Source organism: Colossoma macropomum, unplaced genomic scaffold, assembly GCF_904425465.1.
Source record: "Colossoma macropomum unplaced genomic scaffold, Colossoma_macropomum, whole genome shotgun sequence".
In the NCBI taxonomy this organism is placed as follows: domain Eukaryota; kingdom Metazoa; phylum Chordata; class Actinopteri; order Characiformes; family Serrasalmidae; genus Colossoma; species Colossoma macropomum.
The window spans coordinates 1,597,936-1,620,869 of NW_023496051.1; the positions used below are offsets into that span (position 1 = coordinate 1,597,936).

General features: G+C 40.6%; 1 protein-coding gene across 1 annotated transcript; it reads left to right on the forward strand.

Moving 5' to 3' along the window:
* The first annotated feature begins 200 nt into the window (after nucleotides 1-200).
* LOC118804661 lies at nucleotides 201-22,275 on the forward strand. The gene is made up of 11 exons (XM_036565234.1): nucleotides 201-328; nucleotides 2,575-2,781; nucleotides 4,642-4,843; nucleotides 5,706-5,841; nucleotides 8,161-8,318; nucleotides 9,598-9,728; nucleotides 11,864-12,053; nucleotides 13,457-13,553; nucleotides 16,707-16,776; nucleotides 17,042-17,142; nucleotides 21,664-22,275. Exons 2-11 carry the CDS (start codon nucleotides 2,686-2,688, stop codon nucleotides 22,037-22,039), a joined length of 1,557 nt encoding a protein of 518 aa, XP_036421127.1. The 5' UTR covers nucleotides 201-328; nucleotides 2,575-2,685; the 3' UTR covers nucleotides 22,040-22,275.
* The last annotated feature ends 659 nt before the right edge of the window (nucleotides 22,276-22,934 follow it).

Genomic DNA, 22,934 nt, shown 5'->3' on the forward strand with positions numbered 1-22,934 from the left:
TGATGGTGGTGAATAATGAGAAGACAGAGTTGAATGTGTGTCTGTTTATTAGGAGGAATAACATCAGCGCACTCAGCTAAAGCGTTTGGGAAACTGAAACTGAAAGTGGAGAGTGGCAGCGCTCTGAATACACAGCAGGGGGCGCTCTTACAATATTCATAACTTAAAGTTTATTGCGCTTTAGTTTTGTTTGACTTTTTTACATAAGTACCGGTAGCTGTCTGGCTAACTAACTTGATTAATTTTATGACATGTTTACGTTTCAGCTGTGCGCATGTGGTCAGTTGCTAGGGAACAGACATGACAGTTGATTGTCGACTTCAATCGGGTAGGTTAAGATAAACTTTCTAAATTATGATAAAATTTGCTTCTGTAATACGAATTTGAAAATCTTATCTTGACCTGTCAGATCTCAACTTAAGACAAAAAGAGAGGAAGTTGCTGTAATACGGCCCAAAACGTCCAATCACAGCTGCTGAACAGTGCCAGCCAATTTACATTTGTGTTGTTTTCTGCTCCTCTACTGTTTTTTTTATTGTATTTTAAACCAAGTACATAATACACGAACAGAGAATATATAAACACAAACACAACACAGAATTTGAAGTGTAGTTGGATTGCTCCTTGTATGTCTGCTCTTTCTGGGCACGCATTACAGTGATGTTACTTTAAAATCCGACTTCCTGGGTAGTGTATACTTGTGCATCCTCCTTTGGAAGCCCCTCTAGGAGGTGTTTAGAACAGCTTCTCTCGTCTCCTCTGGTATTCGGACAGCCGGTAAGATGATGTCAAGTAATTGGTTTCCAGGTCATGGAAGAGAGGAGAAGGATTGGTAGGAATAAGCAGTACGTTTCAGGGTTCCTGGACGCAGCCCCAGTGGTAATTGCCCATCGCTTTGCTCCTAATTTGCATAAAGTTCGACTTCGTTGCTCTGCCGACTCTGCCTGCAGTCGCTGGAAATCGCCAGCTCCAGTTGAATGAATTCCAGCTTTGTAGCGTCCGGTCGCTGCTGGTGTGAGCGCTGCCCCCGGGGAAGCTTCCCCAGCACTGATGGACAGCTGCTTTGAGTGTCTGAGCAGTTTTAATATTTAAGATCAGTCTGAAGAAAATTGTAAGAGAAGCATCTTTACTTACAGTTTCACTCAGAGATGACCTGAGAAATCTTCTCTAGGCCTCCTGCCATCTCTCTCTCTGTCTCTCTCTCTCTCTCTCTCTCTGTCTCTCTCTCTCTCTCTGTGTCTCTCTCTCTGTCTCTCTCTCTCTCTCTGTCTCTCTCTCTGTCTCTCTCTCTCTCTCTCTCTGTCTCTCTCTCTCTCTCTCTCTCTCTCTCTCTCTCTGTGTCTCTCTTTCTCTGTCTCTCTCTCTCTCTCTCTCTCTCTGTCTGTGTCTCTCTTTCTCTGTCTCTCTCTCTCTCTCTCTCTTCAGTGATACAAATTTGAAAATCACGATTTTTTAAGTTGTTCTCTCGATTCTGGTAATCGACAGTCTTGGGGAGCTGTTTGCTACTTCTGCACAGGACACATAACACGGCCTGTATCTACTACATTTATTTTGTTTGCACACGGATAAAAACAAAAAAGCAATGTTCATTCAATTAAAAAGAAAACATGAGCCAATTAAAAGAAAATGAGAGAACGAATTATGAAATCGTGATCACAAATTACAAAAACGGACTCGCGAATTAAAGAAATTGTGCACACAGTTAAAACAAAACGAGAGATCGGATTGTTAATCGTGGGAACGAATTAAGAAATCATGACCGTGAATAAAACATGCATATGAACTGCAAAACCTTCACTGGAATTAATGTTTATTTTTACCTCCGTCCTCTCTGGGCCTCCGTATGATATAGTACTGTACCTAAGCACATTGTTTACAATCATTTTCCTCTGCAGTAAGTATGTTTTTTGCATGTAAAACACCATATATCATTAGATTACATGCAAACAAACATAAACACAGCAAAAAGCTGCAAGTTTGGTTCCATATTTCTTCTCAGTGCCTCCAGTTATAGCACAGATTTGTCCAAATTCCATCATCAGCATACTTGATTTAACAAAATGAAGCCCTGATTAGCCTGACCACACATTATGATACATAAACTGACCACTTTCTGTTATAATGTTATTTATATTTATACTAATATTAGTGTTTTTCTGAGCAAAATTGACCCTGTAAATTGCTTTCAGGTTGGAATAGGATGGTTAACTCTGTTACAAGTTCTACTTTCGTTCTGTAGTAAACAAGAATACCTTTTTTTTTTTCCTCTTACATGTTCGGTCAATTCAGGGACAGATCATGGTTTTGCAAGGCACCTGGGAACAAGACACTCTAGTGGCCCCCCACACTCTAACCATAATGCATTAAAAAACCATCTGAGAAGAGAGAATAACCTCTTAAGTTTACCCTTTTTTAAAGCCAAATGCAGGATCAAACCAGAGGCACTTTCCATTAATAGCTCAATTTATGTCCCGTTACCTTCTTAAAAGCAATAAAGTGACTGTTGTTGTTTTTATTTTTGTGAAAAGTAAAAAGATCTATTATATTCAAATTTCCACTTTTATGACTGTTCAGCTAGAAGACCCCGTCCCCATGACCAACCTGTAAACATCACGGGCGATGGAGGCTGGACACACACCTGGCTTGACCTCAAACCCTCCTTAACACCTTCAACCCTCTGACTCCATGACTTCAGCTCTGAGCTCTGCCCTGAGCGCCTCACGTCGGACCCCAGATGTCCTTCTCACCTACCAGCCGAGCTCGGGACGTCCCGACTCGAGGGTGAGAACCGCACTGTTGTGCCTGATCTGTGGCAAAGAGTATAGAAACGTCAAACTGACATAAAAAACTAACTTCCTTAACCCTTAAAATGCCTTACATGTTTTATTACACAATTCTGTAAAGTAAGAATAGCTCTACTGGTTTGCATTGAAGTCTCTGTAGTTACTGAATAATAAGGCTTAGTATGTAGTATAAATTTTTTTTTATTGATTTTCTGTCCTCTTTGATTCATGCTCAGTGCTAAAACACTGATACACAGCAAGACAGGCTTTATTTTTAATTACAAATTGAGTTGCATATTTAATATCAGATATTTTTTATACTCAAAATCAATGTAAACTGAAAGCCCTTTGTTTATCATCTGAAGGCTAAAAGCAGAGATGTAATATAACAGTAGCGAGTGGGGTTTGGGTGATTTTGGAGCTGGACTGCTGGCTGATGGATGGTCACAGGTGGATGAAATCACTCTGGATGGTGAGGCAGAGTCTGATGAGTGAATCATGTTGCTGTTTTAACCCTTTGTTGGGATGTAAAGGCCAAACAGCAGAGCAATAATATCAGGATATTCTGAGCCGAGTTACTCACTGATGCTGACGTCACAGCTCGATGATGTCATGCTTGCCGTTCTGAAGGTATGAAGGCTAGAAGTGACCTATCGTTTTGCTTCTTAGGGTCCTAGGGGTTAAATGAATGCACTATGTCATTAGCATTTTTGTTAACTTGGAAATTCACAGCCAGCTGTCAATATCAATGGAAATCAAATGTTTTTTTCTGTAATTTTTTACGTTTAGGACAGTACATATCGACTTCATTTAACCACAGAGAACATGAGGAAACGCTTCTTCCAGCCTTTATACTTAAGAAACTCCTTTTTCACAGAACATGACAGCATTTTTTATGTCGATTCACATTGGAATAATATAATCTGGGATTATTTCTACGACTTGTTTAATAATACGAGTAAAAAAATGCCAGAATCAGTACTGACATAAAAATTTACAGTCTGTAAACATGACTGACATGGTGCATTCGGGCGGGATAGAACTGAAAAAATTGCATTACTCCACATCCTCATGTAAAACTAAGCCGTCTGAATAGGGCTTTTTGTGCTATTATTGCCTGGCTTATTATAAATGTTATTCACCATTTAAAAAGGTCTTATGTTTCTTTTTATTGTTAATTCAGTACATTTTTCATGGATTTATATGGCAAAGAGCTATCACTGGCCCCCTACGCACCACTGGTCCCCCTCAGTACTGGCCCACCAAAGGCTGCTTTATGGCCCACTTGTGGTCCATGGCCCAGTGGTTGAGAAAATGTGATATATAAAGTACATATTGTACTTATAGTACTATATATACTTTATATATCACTTATAGTACTATATAGAACTAAGTATAGTTCTAGGGAAAATATTTTAAAACATATTGAACTGGGAACAATCCTAAATATGGCATTTTACTGCTCGCTTTACTTGCTAGGTTTAACATATTGGAATTATGATAGAAATGATGATATTAAATTATCAGAATGAAAAGAATTGACAGATATTAAACCTAAAATATAAAATGTGCCATAACTTTTGCACAGGCCACATTTTCTGTTTTATTTCCCCCTCAATATGTTAAATTCAGCAAATAAGCGGTTATTGAGTATTAAAATGTGCCGCAGTGTGTTCTCTATAGAGGATGTTTTGACTTATTTACACTTAGAAAAACAACAAAATGTGGAATCTGGCCGGGGCGCCCAAACTTTTGCATCTGACTGTATATTCACCCTCCAAATCTAAAATGATATTGGACTTGCACTGTATGTGGAATGTGACTAATCGTTTAATTGTATTCGTTTGTCTTTGTTTAGCCTGTTGAGATGGAGAGATCTGAACCCAGCGGGGAAGACAGGAAGAGAGGGATGATGATGATGATGATGATGGAGGGCAGTAGAAAAATGGAGGACAGACTGAAGGAGGAGAGGAGAGCAGATCAGTTGGACGTGTCCGAGCTGGTGTCTGAGTATGAAGCCAGTGGGTGGAGCCCTCTACTGTCCAGGAAAAGTGACATAGGTGAGTGGCAAAGAGGAAATATGTGCATATACACTACAGGTCAAAAGTTTGGGGACACCTAGTGAGCACATTTGAATTAATTGAATGCAATGACCCAGCACCACCGACCCACTCTCTAAAGCCCACGTGTTTAAGACTCTAACCAAGAATATGGGAAAAAAAATTAAGATGTGCCAACATGTTAAATTCAGAAAAAAGGCAAAATACCTAGAAAACTGTGCAGTGTATTTGCAATAAAGAAATAATGTCACAATGTACCAATTTTTATGTAAAAAATGTATGTTAAAAAAAAGATTTTATAAGTGAAAATAAGTTGTTTTAATGCGCGATTACTTATTTACTTGATTTATTAATAATTACTTTATCTGCTGCCTATAACGTATTGGGGAAACAAACATAAATGTGGCAAAATCTGTGCAAAAGTTATGGCAAATTTTACACTATGTGGCTGGTTCCGGTGTTTTAGCCACAACTATTTCTGGCTGGTGAATAAAATCAGGACACAGCCATGCCATCTCCCTAGACAGATATTGGCGGTACAGTGAGTCATACTGAAGAGCTCAGTGACTTGGCACTGTCATAGGATGCCACCTCTGTCACAAGTCAGTTTGTGAAATGTCTGCACTACTAGATCTGCCCTGGACAACTGTAAGTGCTGTTAGTGTGAAATGGAAGCGTCAAGCATCACTCACTACGGACACAATGCACAGTTTCACCACTTCTCCAGTGCATCACAAGGCTGTAGGCAATTGTTTTCAGAATCAACAAAATGCCATTTGTCTGGGGGGTGTTAAGACTTTTGCTTATGACTGTAATTATGAGTGCAAAGGCGAAGTAAAGTGTTTGCGTGTGTGTGTATCAGACAGCCTGCCAGGACCCTTTAACCTGCACTGTGTGTATGATGGAGAGAGCGAAGTGAGGTGCAGCTGGGAGATGAAGAGAGAACTGACACAGTTTATCCTCTACAACCTGAGCTACCGCACACACCCACACACGATGTGAGTGAGTCAGTGTGTGTTTTATTTTGAAGCAGCCTTATTACTCTCTCTCTCTCTCTCTCTCTCTATGTATATATATATATATATAAATATATATACACACACCGATCAGGCATAACATTATGACCACCTCCTTGTTTCTACACTCTGTCCATTTTACAGGGTAACAGGGTAAAAGGGGGCGAACAAAGTATGCAGAGAAACAGATGGACTACAGTCTGTAACTGTAGAACTACAAATGTGTATATATATATATATATAGAGAGAGAGAGAGAGAGAGAGAGAGAGACAGACAGATAGATAGAGAGAGAGAGAAAGCTACCATATATACACCAACTGGCCAATTCATTAAGTACACTTTCTTATTTCTACACTCATTGTCCATTTTATCAGCTCCTCTTACTATATAGGTGCACTTTGTAGTTCTACAGTTACAGACTGTAGTCCATCTGTTTCTCTGCATACTTTGTGACCCTGTTCTTCAATGGTCAGGACCCCCACAGAGCAGATGTTATTGGGTGGTGGATCATTCTCAGCACTGCATTGACACTGACGTGGTGTGGGTGTGTTCGTGTGTGTTGTGCTGGTATGAGTGGATCAGACGCATCAGAGTACTTAATGAAGTGGCTGGTCAGTGTACATACATCAATTCTAAAGCAGTGATGTTTAAATGTAGTTTGACTTCTATTTTAAAGAATGTAGTATGTAATAGGGTTGGGCGATGTCTGCATGAGTCGCATGTGACTATGTCTACTGGGAAACATTGTGGTGGACAATGACATTTGGGTGGGGTTGGCCTTTCCTTACTTACTTTTTCTTCATCTTTCTTCTGGATACACCGTATTTTTCATGTGACCCGTGTTTTGTGATTATGGGTGAAATGTTCAGTTGGGGAACGGAAGTATCGTTACGAAGTTTTGCAAAGTCAAAGAAAGTGTGCTCAATTTTAAAGTTATTATTTTGTCTCATTAAACGTCTTTTGGGCGTTACTGGGACAACGTGCAGTTTGGGGCTGTCAGTACAGCCAAGTGATGATGAAATTACAGCAAGAACAGCAATTCTAAAAGCATAAATACCAAAGAGCTTCAGCAGGCATAAGAATGTGGCTTCATAATGACTTCTTGAAAAGGACCAAAAGTTAGCATTATAATCTGTGTCTATTAAATGCAGCCAGATGATAAACTGCCAGTTGCTCCTAACTTTTTTTACACATTATATTCTCTTAATAATTGGCTATATTCAGCCCTCACTAGCAGGCTGGACAGGTAGCAGAAAGTTAGCTGGCTAACAGGCTATCGCTACAATAATAAGACAGACTTCAAGTTTAAGCCTTTAAATAAAACAGTACTGAAAAACAGATATACAAAAGGGAAGAATGTCACTTAGTGGCGTTCGTAAATGAAGTTGAAGCCTGCAAGCCATGCTCCAAAAAAGTTTGGACAGGAGAGATTTAAGACTAGGAACACTGTTAAATGTTCAGAAACGATTTTAAAGGAGGTAATGTAACCATGCTTGGGTATATAAGGAGCACCTAGAAAAGACCTAGTCCTTTATATAAGCAAGGATTAGTCGAGGCTCACCCCAGCATCAGGGAACAGTCCAACTGTTTAAGAACAACGTTCCTCAACGAGTGTTTTCAAAAGATTCAGAAAATCTTTGCATAAAAAGCAAGGCCGAAAACCTCAACTGAGTGCTTGTGACCTTCGATCTCTCAGACGGCACTGAATTAAAACCCTGCATGCTTCCCTGAAGGATATCACTGCATGGGCTTGGGAATCCTTTGACAAATTGTTGTCAATAAACACTGTTCATTGCTGCATCCACAAATGCAGTACTACACACAGTGGAAGTCATTATCGACGATGTCCAGAAACGCCACCGACTTCTCTGGGCTGGAGCTCATCTGAAATGGACAGATGCACAGTGGAAATGTGTATTGTGGTCTGACGAGTCAACCTTTCACATTGTTTTTGGAAATAATGGACGTTGTGTTCTCCCGGTTAACATAAAGGAACATCCAGATTGTTACCAGCATAAAGTTGAAAAGCTAGGGTCTGTTATGGTACGGTGGGGTATTAGTGGGTAAATCGCCTATCTGTGAAAGTACCAATAAGATATAAAGAACATATTCCAGACACAATTTACTAATCACTGCTGTCTGTTTTCATTAGCATTTGATATACAGTCTCAACTTTTTTAAAATTTAGTTTGTATCTCATTTTAACAATTTATATATTATGTGTTTATTCATTTTTACTTTTTTGTCAGTGAGGATTGCTGTGTGTACATCAGCATTTTTAAATTGTAAATCTCTCCCAGATCAGAGTGGTGTTGTGCAGGGTTGGAGGAAGGCCGTGATGATGATGGTGATGATGTCGTGAGGTTTTCTTGTTTGTTCTCCGTGTCTGAAGCTGAACTGCTGCTGCTGGATCTCAGGCCACAACCTCGAACCAGCATCATCCAGGCTTACAAGCACAGTGTGTATCAACATAATAGCAGCAGCCTAACACTTATAGTAATGCTGCGATGGTTCAAAACATACAGCATACGAGTGTCCCATTTCATTCTCTGACATAAATTACAGTTCTCTGATGATTTGACCCCATTTTTCATGGGGCTTTGTAGTTTTAGGTTTGGTGCTACTGTAATTACTGTTACAGGGCTGCAACAATTAATCAACATTACCAATTTTTTGTGACTTGTTGCTGTAATGATAGCAGATGAAAACTACTTAGACTATCAAGTGTTTAGTCTCTAAACTTTAATCAGTGTGATTTTAGTGAGCTGAAACAAAGCTGTGTCGTTGTATGTAAAGCTGTTAAGGCCTTCTCCCTGAGCTAACATTAGCTTCTAAAGCTAAGGAAGATACTGAGGTAAAAGTAGTTTAAACTAACAGCTCTGCACACAACAACACAGCTTTACTCGCTCCAGGTTTAGTCTTTATTCTCTAAATGTTAGCTTTAATGAGCTGGAATGAACCTGCGTGTTTGTGTGTAAAGCTGTTTAGGCCTTCTTGCTAAGCTAATGCTAGTTTCTAGTGCTACTGAGGATACTGAGGCAAAAATAGCTTAAACCAACAGCTCTGCATACAAAAACAGTTTGACTCAACCAGATTTGAGTCTTTAATCTCCAAACTTGTGTCAGTGTGATTTCAGTGAGCTGAAATGAAGCTGTGTGGTTGTGCGTAAAGCTGTTGAGGCCTTCTCGCTAACGTAATGTTAGCTTTTAAAGCTAAGGAGGATATTGAGGTAAAAGTAACTTAAACTAACAGCTTTGCACACAAAAACACAGTTTTACCCGCTCAAGTTTGAGTCTTTATTCTCTAAATGTTAGCTTTAATGAAACGGCATCAGTGAGATTTCAGTAAGCTAGAAAAATGATATAAAGCTGTTTAGGCCTTCTCGCTAAGTTGACGCTAGCTTTTACAGCTAACAAGGGTATTAACTGATATATTTGAGTGCATTGCCTTGATTTTTTGTGACTTGTTGTTGTAGTGATAGCAAATGAAAACTATTCAGACCCAGAGTTCCTAATATAGGCATGAAACCAACTACAGAATGATGAGGTCTATTCAGTTCAGTAGCTTTACTGACATTTAGTATCACTTGCCAGTGAGAGATTCAAGAATTACAATTATAATTATTTTATTGTTCTTATTGTCAGTGTTGTTGCTGTTGTTATTACTTAGTTGTCCTCTCTCTCTCTCTCTCTCTCTCTCTCTCTCTCTCTCTCTCTCTCTCTCTCTCTGTGCTGTAGTTGAGCCTGGAGCTCCAGTGGGTTTGAGTGTGGAGTTAATTGGAGAGGACTGGGTTCTGAACTGGACCTTCCCCAAATACCGAACTGTACCCATCGCCTCTGAGCTCAGATACTGGAGCACAAACTCACCTGTGAGTAACGTCCTGCATGTGCGTGTCTTCTGATCACCCCTCCTCTTCATATTGTCTGTTTCTCTCTCTCTCTCTCTCTCTCCTTCCTTTTTCCTTTCCTTTCTATATTCAACCTTTTCCCTCTTTTTCATTTCTCTCTTTGTGCTCTGTCAAGTTAAATGTAAATATAACTTACGAACAGAACTTATAAACAAGATTGAGTTTGGATTAAATCAAGGTTTATCTATTAATTCAGCACTAAACCTTAAACCTAGTTTTAATTTTTGGGGTTACATGTAAGTCATTTACCTGGATTAGTTGCACAATAAACCTAGATTAACCAGTCACTCGATTTCACTCGCTCAGATTTGTTATCTTCTAAACTTGCCTCAGTGCGGTGGCAGTGAGCAGGAATTGCTGGTGGTTTAGCTTTTTCACTAAGCTGGCTTTAGCCTCTGATGCTAACAAGGATATGAATTAAAAGTACGTTAAGCTAACAGCTCCACAGACAAAAATGCTAGCTTTAATGAGCTAACATGAAACTGTGTAGTTGTGTGTAAAGCTGTTTAGGCCTTCTTCCTGAGCTAACGTTAGCTTAGGAGGATATTAAGGCTAAAGTAGCTTAAACTAACAGCTCTGCACACAAAAACACAGCTTTTCCCGCTCCAGTTTGAGTCTTTATTCTTTAAACGTTAGCTTTAATGAGCTGAAATGAACCTGCATGTTTGTGTGTAAAGGCATTCTTGCTAAGCTAATACTAGTTTCTAGTGCTACTGAGGATAGTGAAGCAAAAATAGCTCAAGGTAACAGCTCTGCATAAAAAAAAAACATTTTACTCACTCAGATTTGAGTCTTTAATCTCCAAACTTGCGTCAGTTTGATTTCAGTGAGCTGAAACGAAGCTGTGTGGTTGTGTGTAAAGCTGTTAAGGCCTTCTCCCTGAGCTAATGTTAGCTTCTAAAGCTAAGGAGGATACTGAGGCAAAAGTAGCACACAAAGCATTTTGGGCCTTCTTGCTAAGATAATGCTAGTTTATAGTGATACTGAGGATACTGAAGCAAAAATAGCTTAAGCTAACAGCTCTGCATACAAAACAGTTTTACTCACCCAGATTCTTTTGAGTCTTTAATCTCCAAACTTGCGTCAGTTTGATTTCAGTGAGCTGAAACGAAGCTGTGTGGTTGTGTGTAAACCTGTTTAGGCCTTCTTGCTAAGTTAATGCCAGCTTTTAAGGCTAACAAGGATGCTGAAGCAAACGCAGCTTAAGCTAAGAGCCCCGCGCTCAAAAACACAGCTTTACACGCTCAGATTTAAGTCTTTATTCTATAAACTTGCACCAGTAAGGCTTCAGTGAGCTGAAATGAACCTGCATGGTTGCGTGTAAACCTGTTTAGGCCTTCTCGCTAAGCTAATGCTAACATGTAGTGCTAATGTCTACCTTCCCAGCTGCCAGACCACTCTTCACTTTTGACCACAGTGGAATGAGAAGTTCTTCCTCTCTGCTCATCGCTTATACTTCCTTTTACAAGAGCAAGTTGGAGCTGATTTGGCGTCGGCAGCACGGATTTGAGCCACTGTCTGGGCTCTCGTCAGCATTCGGGGCTTAAGCACTGGTTTCATACTGCGTCTAATGGCTCTTTTTGGTACCTGGAACATCCTCTCGTTAATATATTGCAGTATTTCAAACTGTGACAGGTTCAAGCTCATTCATGACTTACAAACCTGTACTGAGAATCTGTCTTCAAAGGAAGAAATGTGAACTCTAATTCTAACTAACCTGCACATATTTAGCACAATTATCATATATAAATATATCTATACAGTCATAATAAGCCGTCCAAGATAAGTTAACCATTAAAAAACACAATATTGAGTTTTTAAAATGAGATTTAATCTTTGTTTAGGGATTAAACTTGGTGACACAAGGATGTTTTCCCACCCTTGCAACCCACCCAACCCACCACATCTGTAAACCCATAGTGTAGTTTATATTAGGTATCTTGTCAATTGCATCCATTTTTTTTTTACTTCTATTATATGTTGCTGATTTGTGCAGTTCTTTCTGTTGGGGTTGTAACTCTGCAGTTTCCTTCAGGTATAAAAAGATAAAGTTTCTGTTTTTCTATTTATCTATATGTATGTCCCTCTATCTGTAGGAGGACGTGGAGACGCTGCGTCTCCTGCCTGGTGTTAGTGTCTGTGTTATGGCGGAGCGGTCTCTCTTCAGCTCCACTCATTACCTGGCTCAGGTGCGCTGCATCGTGAGCTCCCGTACAGGTCGGGGTGCTCGGTATGCTGGATATCCCTCAGACTGGTCAGAACCGGTCCACTGGACAACCCGTCCTGGTAAGAGTAAGACCACCTTTACGCACATATTAACCCATCCAGTCCTGTTACACATCACACGTCTTGCTGTAAAAAGCACACAGCGCCACCTAGTGTACTGAAAGTTCAAGCCTTTGAGGCGTATAAAGAAACAGAAGCAAACCACTATTTGCGAACGTACCTCAATGAAAGTCTGTCACTAATGAGTAATGAACTAATAATTTATTGTTTTATTGTACAGGACAAGTTTGTAATGACTGTGTAATGAGTGTATTCATACTGTGTGTGTATGTAGCCCTTTGCCAGCTGTACCAGCTGTTTGGTCTTAAGTTAGGGTATAAGTCGATCCTAAACCACACACTCAGAGTAGCTAGTTTAAAACTAGCAATGTACAGAATTTCATTGGCACCATAAAAGCTGAAGGTGCATTTTAGCTAGTAGTTACCTGTCTGGGGACAGCCGGTAAAACATTTGGTGCTGGACCCGCCCCCAAACCCAGCTAGTCCTTGCTCTTGTAACATCCAGAGTAAAATCAGTAACACAAGCGAAACATGCTAGCTAGTCAGAAATGCCCTTTCATGATATATTTAAGCCCACAGCATTAATGGAGATAGTAATAAGTTAAATATATGCAAAATCATTTATATGGTACTTTGTGTTGGGAGGTGTCTGTCCCAAACCCTAAGCCCTAAATTTACATTTGTAAAAATATTAATTACATTTTTTAAAATTAATTTCTTCTGAAGTCCTGAGTTTGATTTTTTTGATTTTTAAATAGAAAAAGCTTTATTAAAAATTGCTATCCCATGTTTTCATGTCACTACCGAAACACAGAGTTTTAGTCCATAGGTGGAGCCTTATTTTAGAGCAGAATGTGAGACTGCATCCCTGTCCCTTATGACCACATGGTGAGCAGTTAGATTCCATTGTTTTGAAGTAAATGTGTCCCAAAGTCTGAAAATCAGTGTGGAACATTAAGAATTGTCACTACTGAAACACACATTTTCAGCAATTAAGTATTTTTTTGTGTTTTAATGAAAAATTTGATGATTTGAAGATTTGTGTGCATCTGTTCAAAGCTGCGTTTGCTAGTCATTTATTAATGTTTTTGAGTTCTGCTCAAAATGAGCTAAAATTGTCACAACCGAAACAGTCACTACTGAAATATTTGGTAAAGCTTCGGTAGTGTTATGATTGTTTTGGTAGTGACAAAATGGACTGTTTAATCATGTATTTGAATAGAATAAATTATTTAACATATAGAGTCACTCAAAACAAAAGGATTTAAGTCTAAAGTCCAGATCAGTTAAAAGTCTGAAATGTGTTTTGAACACCGATTCGGTAGAATGATCTGCCGAACGAGAGAAGCAGAAGGCGGCCCGGCTCCTCTAAAACGGCTTCGGTATGTGTCTGTTTGTATGCAGCTCCTGCATCGGGTGTGTCCCGGGTGTATTTCCTCTTGGCTGCGAGTGTGTCTATTACTGTGATTCTGACGTACTTCACTCTCCTGACCTTTCACAGGTGAACACAAACACATTCACTCGAGCCCAGCTTCAGCGGCTTTTTCATCCAACGAGTACCAAAGTGATAGTTTAGTAAAACATACTATTTTCCCTTAACCAGCCAAGACATGTTTGGTGTGTAAAGTTTGCTTCTTTGGCTGTTTGTGCAAACTACATACCTAAATAGATTAAACCACACTTGTTTGTGTGGTCTCTACTTGTGTTTTCAGCTAAAACATACTTCTGTCCATGTTTATGGAGAATAGTGTGTGTTACACTGTCAGAAACCTCATATGCAAGTCTATTTGAGATTGCTTAAAGGAGCAAAATGAAAACCCGTCATAAACAGACTGTAGTTTTTCAGTTCAAATATTACGAAAATGCCTTTCTGATAATGTATATAACTTGTCAGACTTCAGTCTTTGTGGGCCAAAACACTGCAGACTTCAGCACACTGCCTCATTAAACACATCTGATTAAGCTCATCTGCTGAATAGCAAGGCCTTCATGAACTGAATTCAGAGCACTAGGTGAGGGTAAACGCTAATCTCCGGAGCACTTTGGCCCGGAAGGTCCCCAGTTTGACATGCCTGATGTATATTAAAGGTAGGAGGATCTTCTGTAAATCTACTATGGCTCCGGTGGGGATTTTAGGGATCTTTTTTTCTCACCTGCTGGCTCATGCAGAAGGAACCCAGACAGCTAAGGTATCCAGGTATCATGTCTGTACTTATTAGCCTCCACATCAGTGCCTTTCTTTATTGCCATGGTGGTAAGCATGTAACCTAGGGGACAGGATGCAGGCACAAGTGGCTCAGTTTATTGAAGTCTACAGGGTAACCATAATTAATCTATGACATGAAACAAAAGGGACAGGAAGACTAGGAACTACCACTAAGAGTAAAAGGCTACAAAACATAGAAACAAGGCAAGGCTAATCTGTCTCGGGAAAAACAGTGCATGTCAAAGTCTGGGAGATTAGACGGTAAGCGAACAGTTGGTTCTCGTAGTTGGATGTGGGAGAAATGGGCAGGAACGAAGACCCAAGCGACTTTGAAAAGGGCCAAATTGTTATGGCTGGACGACTGGGTCTGAGCATCTCAAAACTGCAAGGCTTGTGAGGTACTCCTGGTCAGCAGTGGTGAATACCTACTGACAGTCCTGAGGAGGGATAAAACATGAACCGGTGACTGAGTGTTGGGTACCCAAGGCTCATCGATGCACAAGGGTAATGAGGGCTATCCCATCTGGTCCGAAGTGACAGAAGGGCTGCTGTGGCACAAGTCACGGAAATTTTAAATGACTGTGGGGGATGGAACGTGTCACAACACACAGTGCATCGTACCCTGCCATGTATGGGGCTGCATAGCTGCAGACCAGTCAGAGTGCCCGTGCTGACCCTTGTCCACCATCAAAAGCGCCTACAATGGGCACACAAACACTGGTACTAGACCTTGGAGCAATGAAGAAGATCACCTGGTCCAGTGAGTCCCATTTTCTCTTTCATTACGTGGACAGCTGGGTACTTGTGGGCCATTTACCTGGGGAAGTGATGGCACCAGGATGCACTTTGGGAAGAAGACATTGGAGGTGGAGGGAGTGTAATGCACTGGGCATTGTTCGGCTGGGAAACACTTGATATGGGCATTCATGTGTATGTCAGTGTAACACATGCCACCTACCTAGACCTTGTTGCAGACTAGGTACACTCCTTTTTGGCAATGTTATTCCATGAGGGCAGCAGTATAATGACCTGCCACAGCATCTGTGAGAAGTACTCCACCTTGCAACTTACAGGACCTAAAGGATCTGCTGCCAAGTCTTGGTGCCAGATACCACAGGGCACCCTCCGAGGCCTTCAGAGTCCATGCTTTGGCTGATCAGAGCTGTTCTGGTGGCATATGAAGAGCCAACAGCATATTAAGCAGGTGGTCATAATGTTTTGGCATCGGTGTGCACTAGGGTAAGACAAACAAGGAACACCTGAGAACAGTCAGAGATGATGGCAATAGACAAGACACAGGTGCAGGGAATGATACAGTAGTGTAACAAGAAAACCAAAACAAAAACAAGAGCACATGGCTAGAGACACGAGGGAGAATGTAAACAAGAAGAGACAAAAGACACATAAGGACAAGGCAGGGTATTGTAGTGATGGACAAAAACATGATTATACAGAATCGTGAAATCTTTAAAACCGATGAGGCCGAGGGACAAAGCAGGGCTACAGAATATCACATTTTAAATGCTAGTTCTACACTAGAATGCCACAGTTTGAGTTAAGTATGTGAAGATGGCATGTAGTTTGTTCAGTGCTAATTGCTGGGAGATAAGCCTTCATTACTTGTTAGCTACATTAGCTCCCGTAGCTCCTTCAGCAAACTTCAGACACCAAACATGTCTTAGCTTGACTACATTTAATTTTTGGCTGAACTTGGTAAAATGGTAATTAATTAAGCAATAGAACAGAAGAGGGAGTGTGTTAGTGCGAAATAACATCACGGCTGTGATTTGGTCGCAGGCATCAGCCGAAGGCTCACTCGCTGCACAGTCTGCTGTAAGTCTCGCCTTTTGAAGTGCGGACTGAGCCATAAAACTGCCGCAATATCAAGTTTAGCTCAGTTTTGACAGTTTTTGCCAGATCAATATTAATGTTGTTTTGTTCCAGCCAGTCTGTAAAGCATCTTACAGCCCATTTTGTTTGGTACTGGGTTCATTTCTGGCTGATTCCAGGTTGTTCAGCTGTTCTTCTGTCACAGCTGCCGACTGAAAAGCTGCTCAGTGGTGACGACAGTTTGGGAATTTAGTGTCGTCTCATCTTCAGAGTCTGACCAAATCGGCTGTCGGTCAAATGTGATCTTAAAAGTGTCCGTTTTCTGTTTGTGGCAAAGTAAGAAGTAAAAACGTTCAAATGGCTTGAGTGCCTCCTACAGCTGTCAAAGTCGTTGCTTAGCAACGGCGTCTGAGCGGAGTGATAGTGTTTATGAAAAAAACATAATGTTATGGCAAAATAACAGCACAGCTAGAACGCTTCTCAACCAATCAGCTTGCGTGGCCGGAACTAACTGTTGTATAAAGTTATTTATTACATATTATTAGTTATTTACTGTAGCGTTTCTCTGATGATTAATAAGAATTATTCTCTCCTTCTCTCGTTCTCTGTCTCTCTCAGGAAGGTGAAAGTGTGGGAGGTATCTCTCCCCTCTCCTTTTCAGAGTAAAGCGCTGAAGGCAGTCTGCCAGGTCAGTTTCTCTCACCACACTTCACACTTACAAAACATATAATAGATATTTATATGCAGTGCTACTGTATATAATTACATTATGGAAGCGTGTAATCATGGGGTGCCTTGTGCCTTTCAGTATTGTTGGAAACATGAGAATCCGAATGATGAAAATTGAAGAAAACATAAGACAGTAGGCTGAAATATGACAAAATGTGTGAATGTTATTTCAGTATGGTCAGCTCTCAGCGGCTGTAGTTAAGTGATTTGCTCCGCCCCTGCAGGCCCACGGTGAGCGGCTGTCGTCCTACACGGAGGTGGACGATCCGTGTATCAGCGAAGTGTGCGTGCTGGGGGACCTCAAGCAGCTAAATCTTCATACACTGTGAGTCACTATTAAACTAGAGCCTTATGTATGCACACGGATTAGGCCTGCAATTCACACAGCAAGATTTCAGGAGGACGGTTCTCATTTTAGGGTGAATCAAATTTACAGAATGTTCCACTTTTCACAAATGTTGGTCAGCCAAGACATGTTTTGTGGCTCACATTTGCTTCTCTACCAATTAGCATCGTGCTAATGGCCTAAATTATCGCACACTTGCCTCAAACTGGTTCAGTTGTTCACTGACCTCAAATAGACTCGATTATTTGGTTTCTGGCACTGAATGACATACAGTTGGGACCAGGGGCCTCATTCAAGTTGTGAGCACGAATTTAATCCTAAAATGGCTGTAGGTGAAAATTATTTGTTTTAGTAATGATTTACACTGATCAGGCATAACATTATGACCACCTCCTTGTTTGTACGCTTGTTGTCCATTTTATCAGCTCCACTTACTATATAGGTGCACTTTGTAGTTCTACAGTTACAGACTGTAGTCCATCTGTTTCTCTGACACAGCAGTGCTGACACAGCAGTGCTGCTGGAGTTTGTGAACACCTCAGTGTCACTGCTGGACTGAGAATAGTCTGAGAATAGAGGATGACCAACACAAACTGTGCAGCAGCAGATGAGCTATCGTCTCTGACTTTACATCTACAAGGTGGACTGACAAGGTAGGAGTGTCTAATAGAGTGGACAGTGAGTGGACACAGTGTTAAAAACTCCAGCAGCACTGCTGTGTCTGATCCACTCGTACCAGCACAACACACACTAACACACCACCACCACGTCAGTGTTACTGCAGCGCTGAGAATGATCCACCACCCAAATAGTACCTGCTCTGTGAGGGTCCATGGGGGTCCTGACCACTGAAGAACAGGGTAAAAGGGGGCTAACAAATTATGCAGAGAAACAGATGGACTACAGTCTGTAACTGTAGAACTACAAAGTGCTCCTATATAGTAAGTGGAGCTGATAAAATGGACAATGAGCGTAGAAACAAGGAGGTGGTCATAACGTTATGCCTGATTGGTGTATAAAACAGTATTTTGATGCGAAAGGAGGAGGGATAAACCATGAACAGGCGACAGGGTGTTGGGCACCCAGGGCTCATTAATGTGCAAGGGCTATCCCATCTGGTCTGAACCGACAGGAGGGCTATTGTGACACAAATCACAGAAATTTGAAATGATTGTTATGGAAGGAATGTGTAACAATATACCGTCGCATATGGGGCTGCATAGCAGCAGACCAGTCACAGTGCCCATGCTGACCCCTGTTTGCTGTCAGAAGCACCTACAATGGGCACACAAACATTGGTACTTGACCTTGGAGCAATGGAAGAAGATCGCCTGGTCCATTAAATCCTGTTTTCTGTTATATCATGCTTCATCAAATGGCTGTAGGTGAAAATTTCTCATTTAAGCAATGATTTGTAAAAACAGGATTTCAGTGTTAAAATGTGTGTAGATTGACATGTTTTCAACATGACCTGTAAACGTGGATCTTATTCCCTGCCACAGGGTGAGGTAGGATTAATCCTAAGTGAGGGCATTCATGGTGGACTTGGGGGTAGGAGGGCTTGTGGTATTCACCACAGACAAAAGCTAAGGAACCACATATTATTCAGGAGAAAATCGACAGGAGAGCCACATTTACCACAAGTCACCAAACGTCCCCCCTGTTACCAAATCTGCAGATTTGCCTTCCTGCAACGTCCCTATAATGCCGGCAGTGCAAAATGATGCATTCAAACTAGAGCTGGGCAATGTGATGAAAAGTAATATCAAGAAACTCCTGACTCGATGACCAAAAGATCTGAAATAAATCCTAAGTCCATAATTCAAAAGGGCTGAAAAGCTAGAAAACCTTATCTTCTCTGCCTGATCAGGACCGTGTGGACATTTCTAAAACGGTAGTGTAGCCATGGCAACAAACGGTAGGTTATCTTTCACTTTTTAGAGCTTTTATTTTTTAAGCAAAATCATACTTTGAATCTTTTTGAAACCCTACAGGTTAAAGTTACTGTATTTGCAACACGCTGCCATCACACTGTTAATGTGAAAATATTCGCTTCAGCTTCCTGTCCCGCTCTATATTTTACACAGAGGTCTTTTAAAGGGGTACGACATCAAATCTTTTGCGATATTATGCCCCCCTGCTGGGCTGGCATGCTCATGTAGAGACTTTCAAAAATGCTGTTGGTGTGGACAAAGAATTTCGTGAAAAAGCAGGAAAAAAATGAAATATGCCATGAAATTTGCCATGTTTTAAAAACTGTATAAATTTACTAAACTGCATTCATTAATAATGTGCTTGAATTTTGAATAGACCAGAGATCGGCAACCTAAATGTTAAGAAGAGCCATTGTGTCCTTTCAACAATCAATCAACTTTGGGAACCACCACATATTATGTCAATTTTATTGAAGTACCGTTTTACCATCTTGGCTGTAAGTGTGTCTCAGTATGTGCTGATGTTCTAGTATAGGCTAAAAAATATAATATCAACAAAAACACAGACTTACTTTGCTCTGCTTTAAGCTTTAGCTCAGCTGTAGCTGCTTTTCTTGCATCTCAAGCAGGAAACTTTTCTGTAAAAGTGGAATACTTTCTAAAATGTCTCTCAACGTTCAATTTTGTACGAGACTGAGGTCAGCTTCTTGTTCACCAGGTTCTTCTTAGAATTTTCCTGTTCCACCTTAAATAGTGCCTGTAACTGCTGCACCATTTAAGGTGGAACAGGAAAATTCAAACAAGAATCTGGCAAATGAGAACCTGATTTCACCTTAATGACTTTTTAGTGTTTGACAGTTTCTCGTTGCGGATTAAAGGTATCAGGAAACCAGCTGGAGTGACTATAAGTTCAAATAAGTCTGTCGATTCATCTCTAAATTATCGATGTTCGTCTTAAATCTTGTTCTTCTTTGCCTTTTCGTAGCTGCTAGCTAGGTGTGATTGTTGTCTGCGTTGCTGTGTGACCAGCAGTCTGTATGCCAACCTTCAGGGTTAAAGGGTAAATTCGCAGTGTTTAAGGCCAACTGTTTATGAATTAACTTCAACGTTTAAGACAATTTATTGTTGTAGCTGTGTGTTAGAAGGCTCAGCAAAGCTTCATGCTGCTGCAACAGAGGATTATTTTATTTTTACTTAAAGATCTACTTCTGCTGTGGAGCCGCAAGAGGTTAGTAAAAGAGCCGCATGTGGCTCCAGAGCTGCGTGTTGCCGACCCCTGTAATAGACCAAACATCTCCCACATATCAAAACTTTAACTGACATTAGGTATTGATGGTGCCATAGGAACAACCTCCTACTGAACACTTCCAAGACCAAGGAGATGGTGGTGGACTTTCGCAAGGCTAGGCCACTCTCACAGCCAGTCTCTATTGAGGGGGTTGAAGTGGAGAGGGTTATGACCTACAGGTATCTCAGACTGCAGCTGGATGATAGGTTGGACTGGTCAGCCAACACAGACATCCTGTATCGGAAAGGGCAAAGCCGGCTCTATTTCCAGAGGAGGCTTAGGTCCTTTAACATCTGTAGGAAGCTCCTGCAGATGTTCTATGAGAGCGTGGTTGCCAGCTGTCTTTTTTATGCTGTGGTGTGCAGGGCAGAAGCATGAAAAAGAGACGAGATGTGACTGGACAAGCTGGTCAGTGGTTGGTGTGGAACTGGACTCTGTGGTCAAGGTGGCTGAGAGAAGGACACTGCACAAACTGCTCTCCAATATGGAAAACGATGGCCACCCGCTGCACAGGTTGCTGTCACAGAGCTGCTCAACCGACCGATTCAGGAGATTCTTTGTCCCCAGAGCCATTAGGCTCTTCAACTTTTCCCAGTGGGGCCAGAAGAAGAAGAAGAGGGAAGAGGAGAGATGAGGACTGAATCTGAATCTCATGTTAGATCATAGGTTTATTATATCTATCTGCATATATGGACACCTTACTGGACACTTTCTGTACCACCATATCACGCATCTTGCACATCTGGACACTCCACACCTAGACACTTTATTTCAGTACCAATATCTACACATATTTATTCAGTATTATCGTTATATGCCGTTACCTGCACCTCCTTGTACAGTTGTTATTGCACTGCCTTTTTCATCTGAGGTTATAGATCTTATTGCAGTATATTTTTGTATATTTCTATTTGTATATATGCCTGTAGACTTTTTATATTGTTTCACCCCTATTATTATTACTGTCCTGTGTTGTGTGACTGCTACTGGCTGCTAAATTTCCTTTGGGATTAATAAAGTATCTATCTATCTATCTATCTATCTATCTATCTATCTGTCTATCTATCTATCTATCTATCTATCTATCTATCTATCATCATTTAGGACTAACACAGTATAGACTCTGTTCACATTAAGACAGAAAATCAAATTTGAATTAAAAAGTAAAAAATTAATTAAAACATTTAAAAAATGTTTATACTCTGAAAACAGTTATGAGTGGCAATTCTCCTCACAATAAATTCTCTGATTGTGACTTGAACATCTTGTTTTTTGCAGTGAGTGGGAATATGAAGATGCCACAGCGCCCTCTGCTGCCAACAGCGCTTCACCACACCAGCAGACGTCCCAGGAGGAGTGTGGTGCGACTGGATCGCCCCACTTAACTGAAGAGAACCAGGCAAAAGACAGTGTCCCTTATCCTACATTTCCAGCATGTTCTTCTGTACACCAGGGGCTCATGGGATTTGAAGTCCTCTTGTGCAACAGTAGATTTATGTTCCTCACCTCTAACTTCCATAATGAGGTTCAGCCTTGCTCAGAGGGGTACCAGCAGAATCCTGGGTCGAGCGGTGATGCTGCCCCAGATGTTTTGCTGGACGCTTGCCTGGAGGATGTAGAAATGCATGATGGGTACATGGATTGCCCAAAGTGAACTGATTTTAGCCATTCAGACTCTAAATGGGACCAAATTAATCAAGACTTTGAATTAATTTTAAGTAAATTAATTTGTAGTAATTTCCGCTTGATAGACCAACATAAATAACAGTACTACTACTAATTAAAGTAATAACTAAAATAATAATGTTGGTAAGGCTTATTCAATTGCAGTGCTACTGTTCTCCACTAGATGTCAGTGCCACACCGCTGACCTCTAAAAAAGAAACTCATGTTTTAAAGGGACCTAAGATTAGCATTTAATATGTTATTATTCTGTTTTATAATATTCTGCAGTTCAGTATTGCATATCTCAGCCTCACCTGTTTGACAGAATTCACAGAATTTAATTTTGTAGATTTATGTTTATTTATCTTCTCTTCCTACAGGGCTCATCATGCATTGCTCAAATATGTCATATGTCATACGATTGGGATTCCCCATCCACCCCCTCCCATGGAATATAGAGGCTACTTAATACAGACATACATTGCTTCATTAGCTATTTGGCTTGTACCAACTAGCAGGAAAAACAATCCTCCCTCATGTTCAGTCAGCTTCAGAATTATTAGCACCATTTGTGAAAATGAGCCAAAATCAGTATATTAATTACACCACACATGCAGTGACTGATATTTTGGGTTTAAACAAAAAGATGAGCTGCATATTTGCGTTTTTAAACTGTTTTGGACCAAAAAATAGATGTGTTTTTTTAAGTAACATTTTTTTAAAACAGCTTTCATTGAAGCTTCCTCCTTAATACACACAAAGGGTTTCCAGTTGGGTTCAAATCTGGAGACTGAAAGGGACCATTGCAAGACTTGATTTCGGTGTGGTTTTTGATGTGTGTTTGGGGTCATTATCCTGTTGAAAGTGCCTTCTGGCCTGAAATC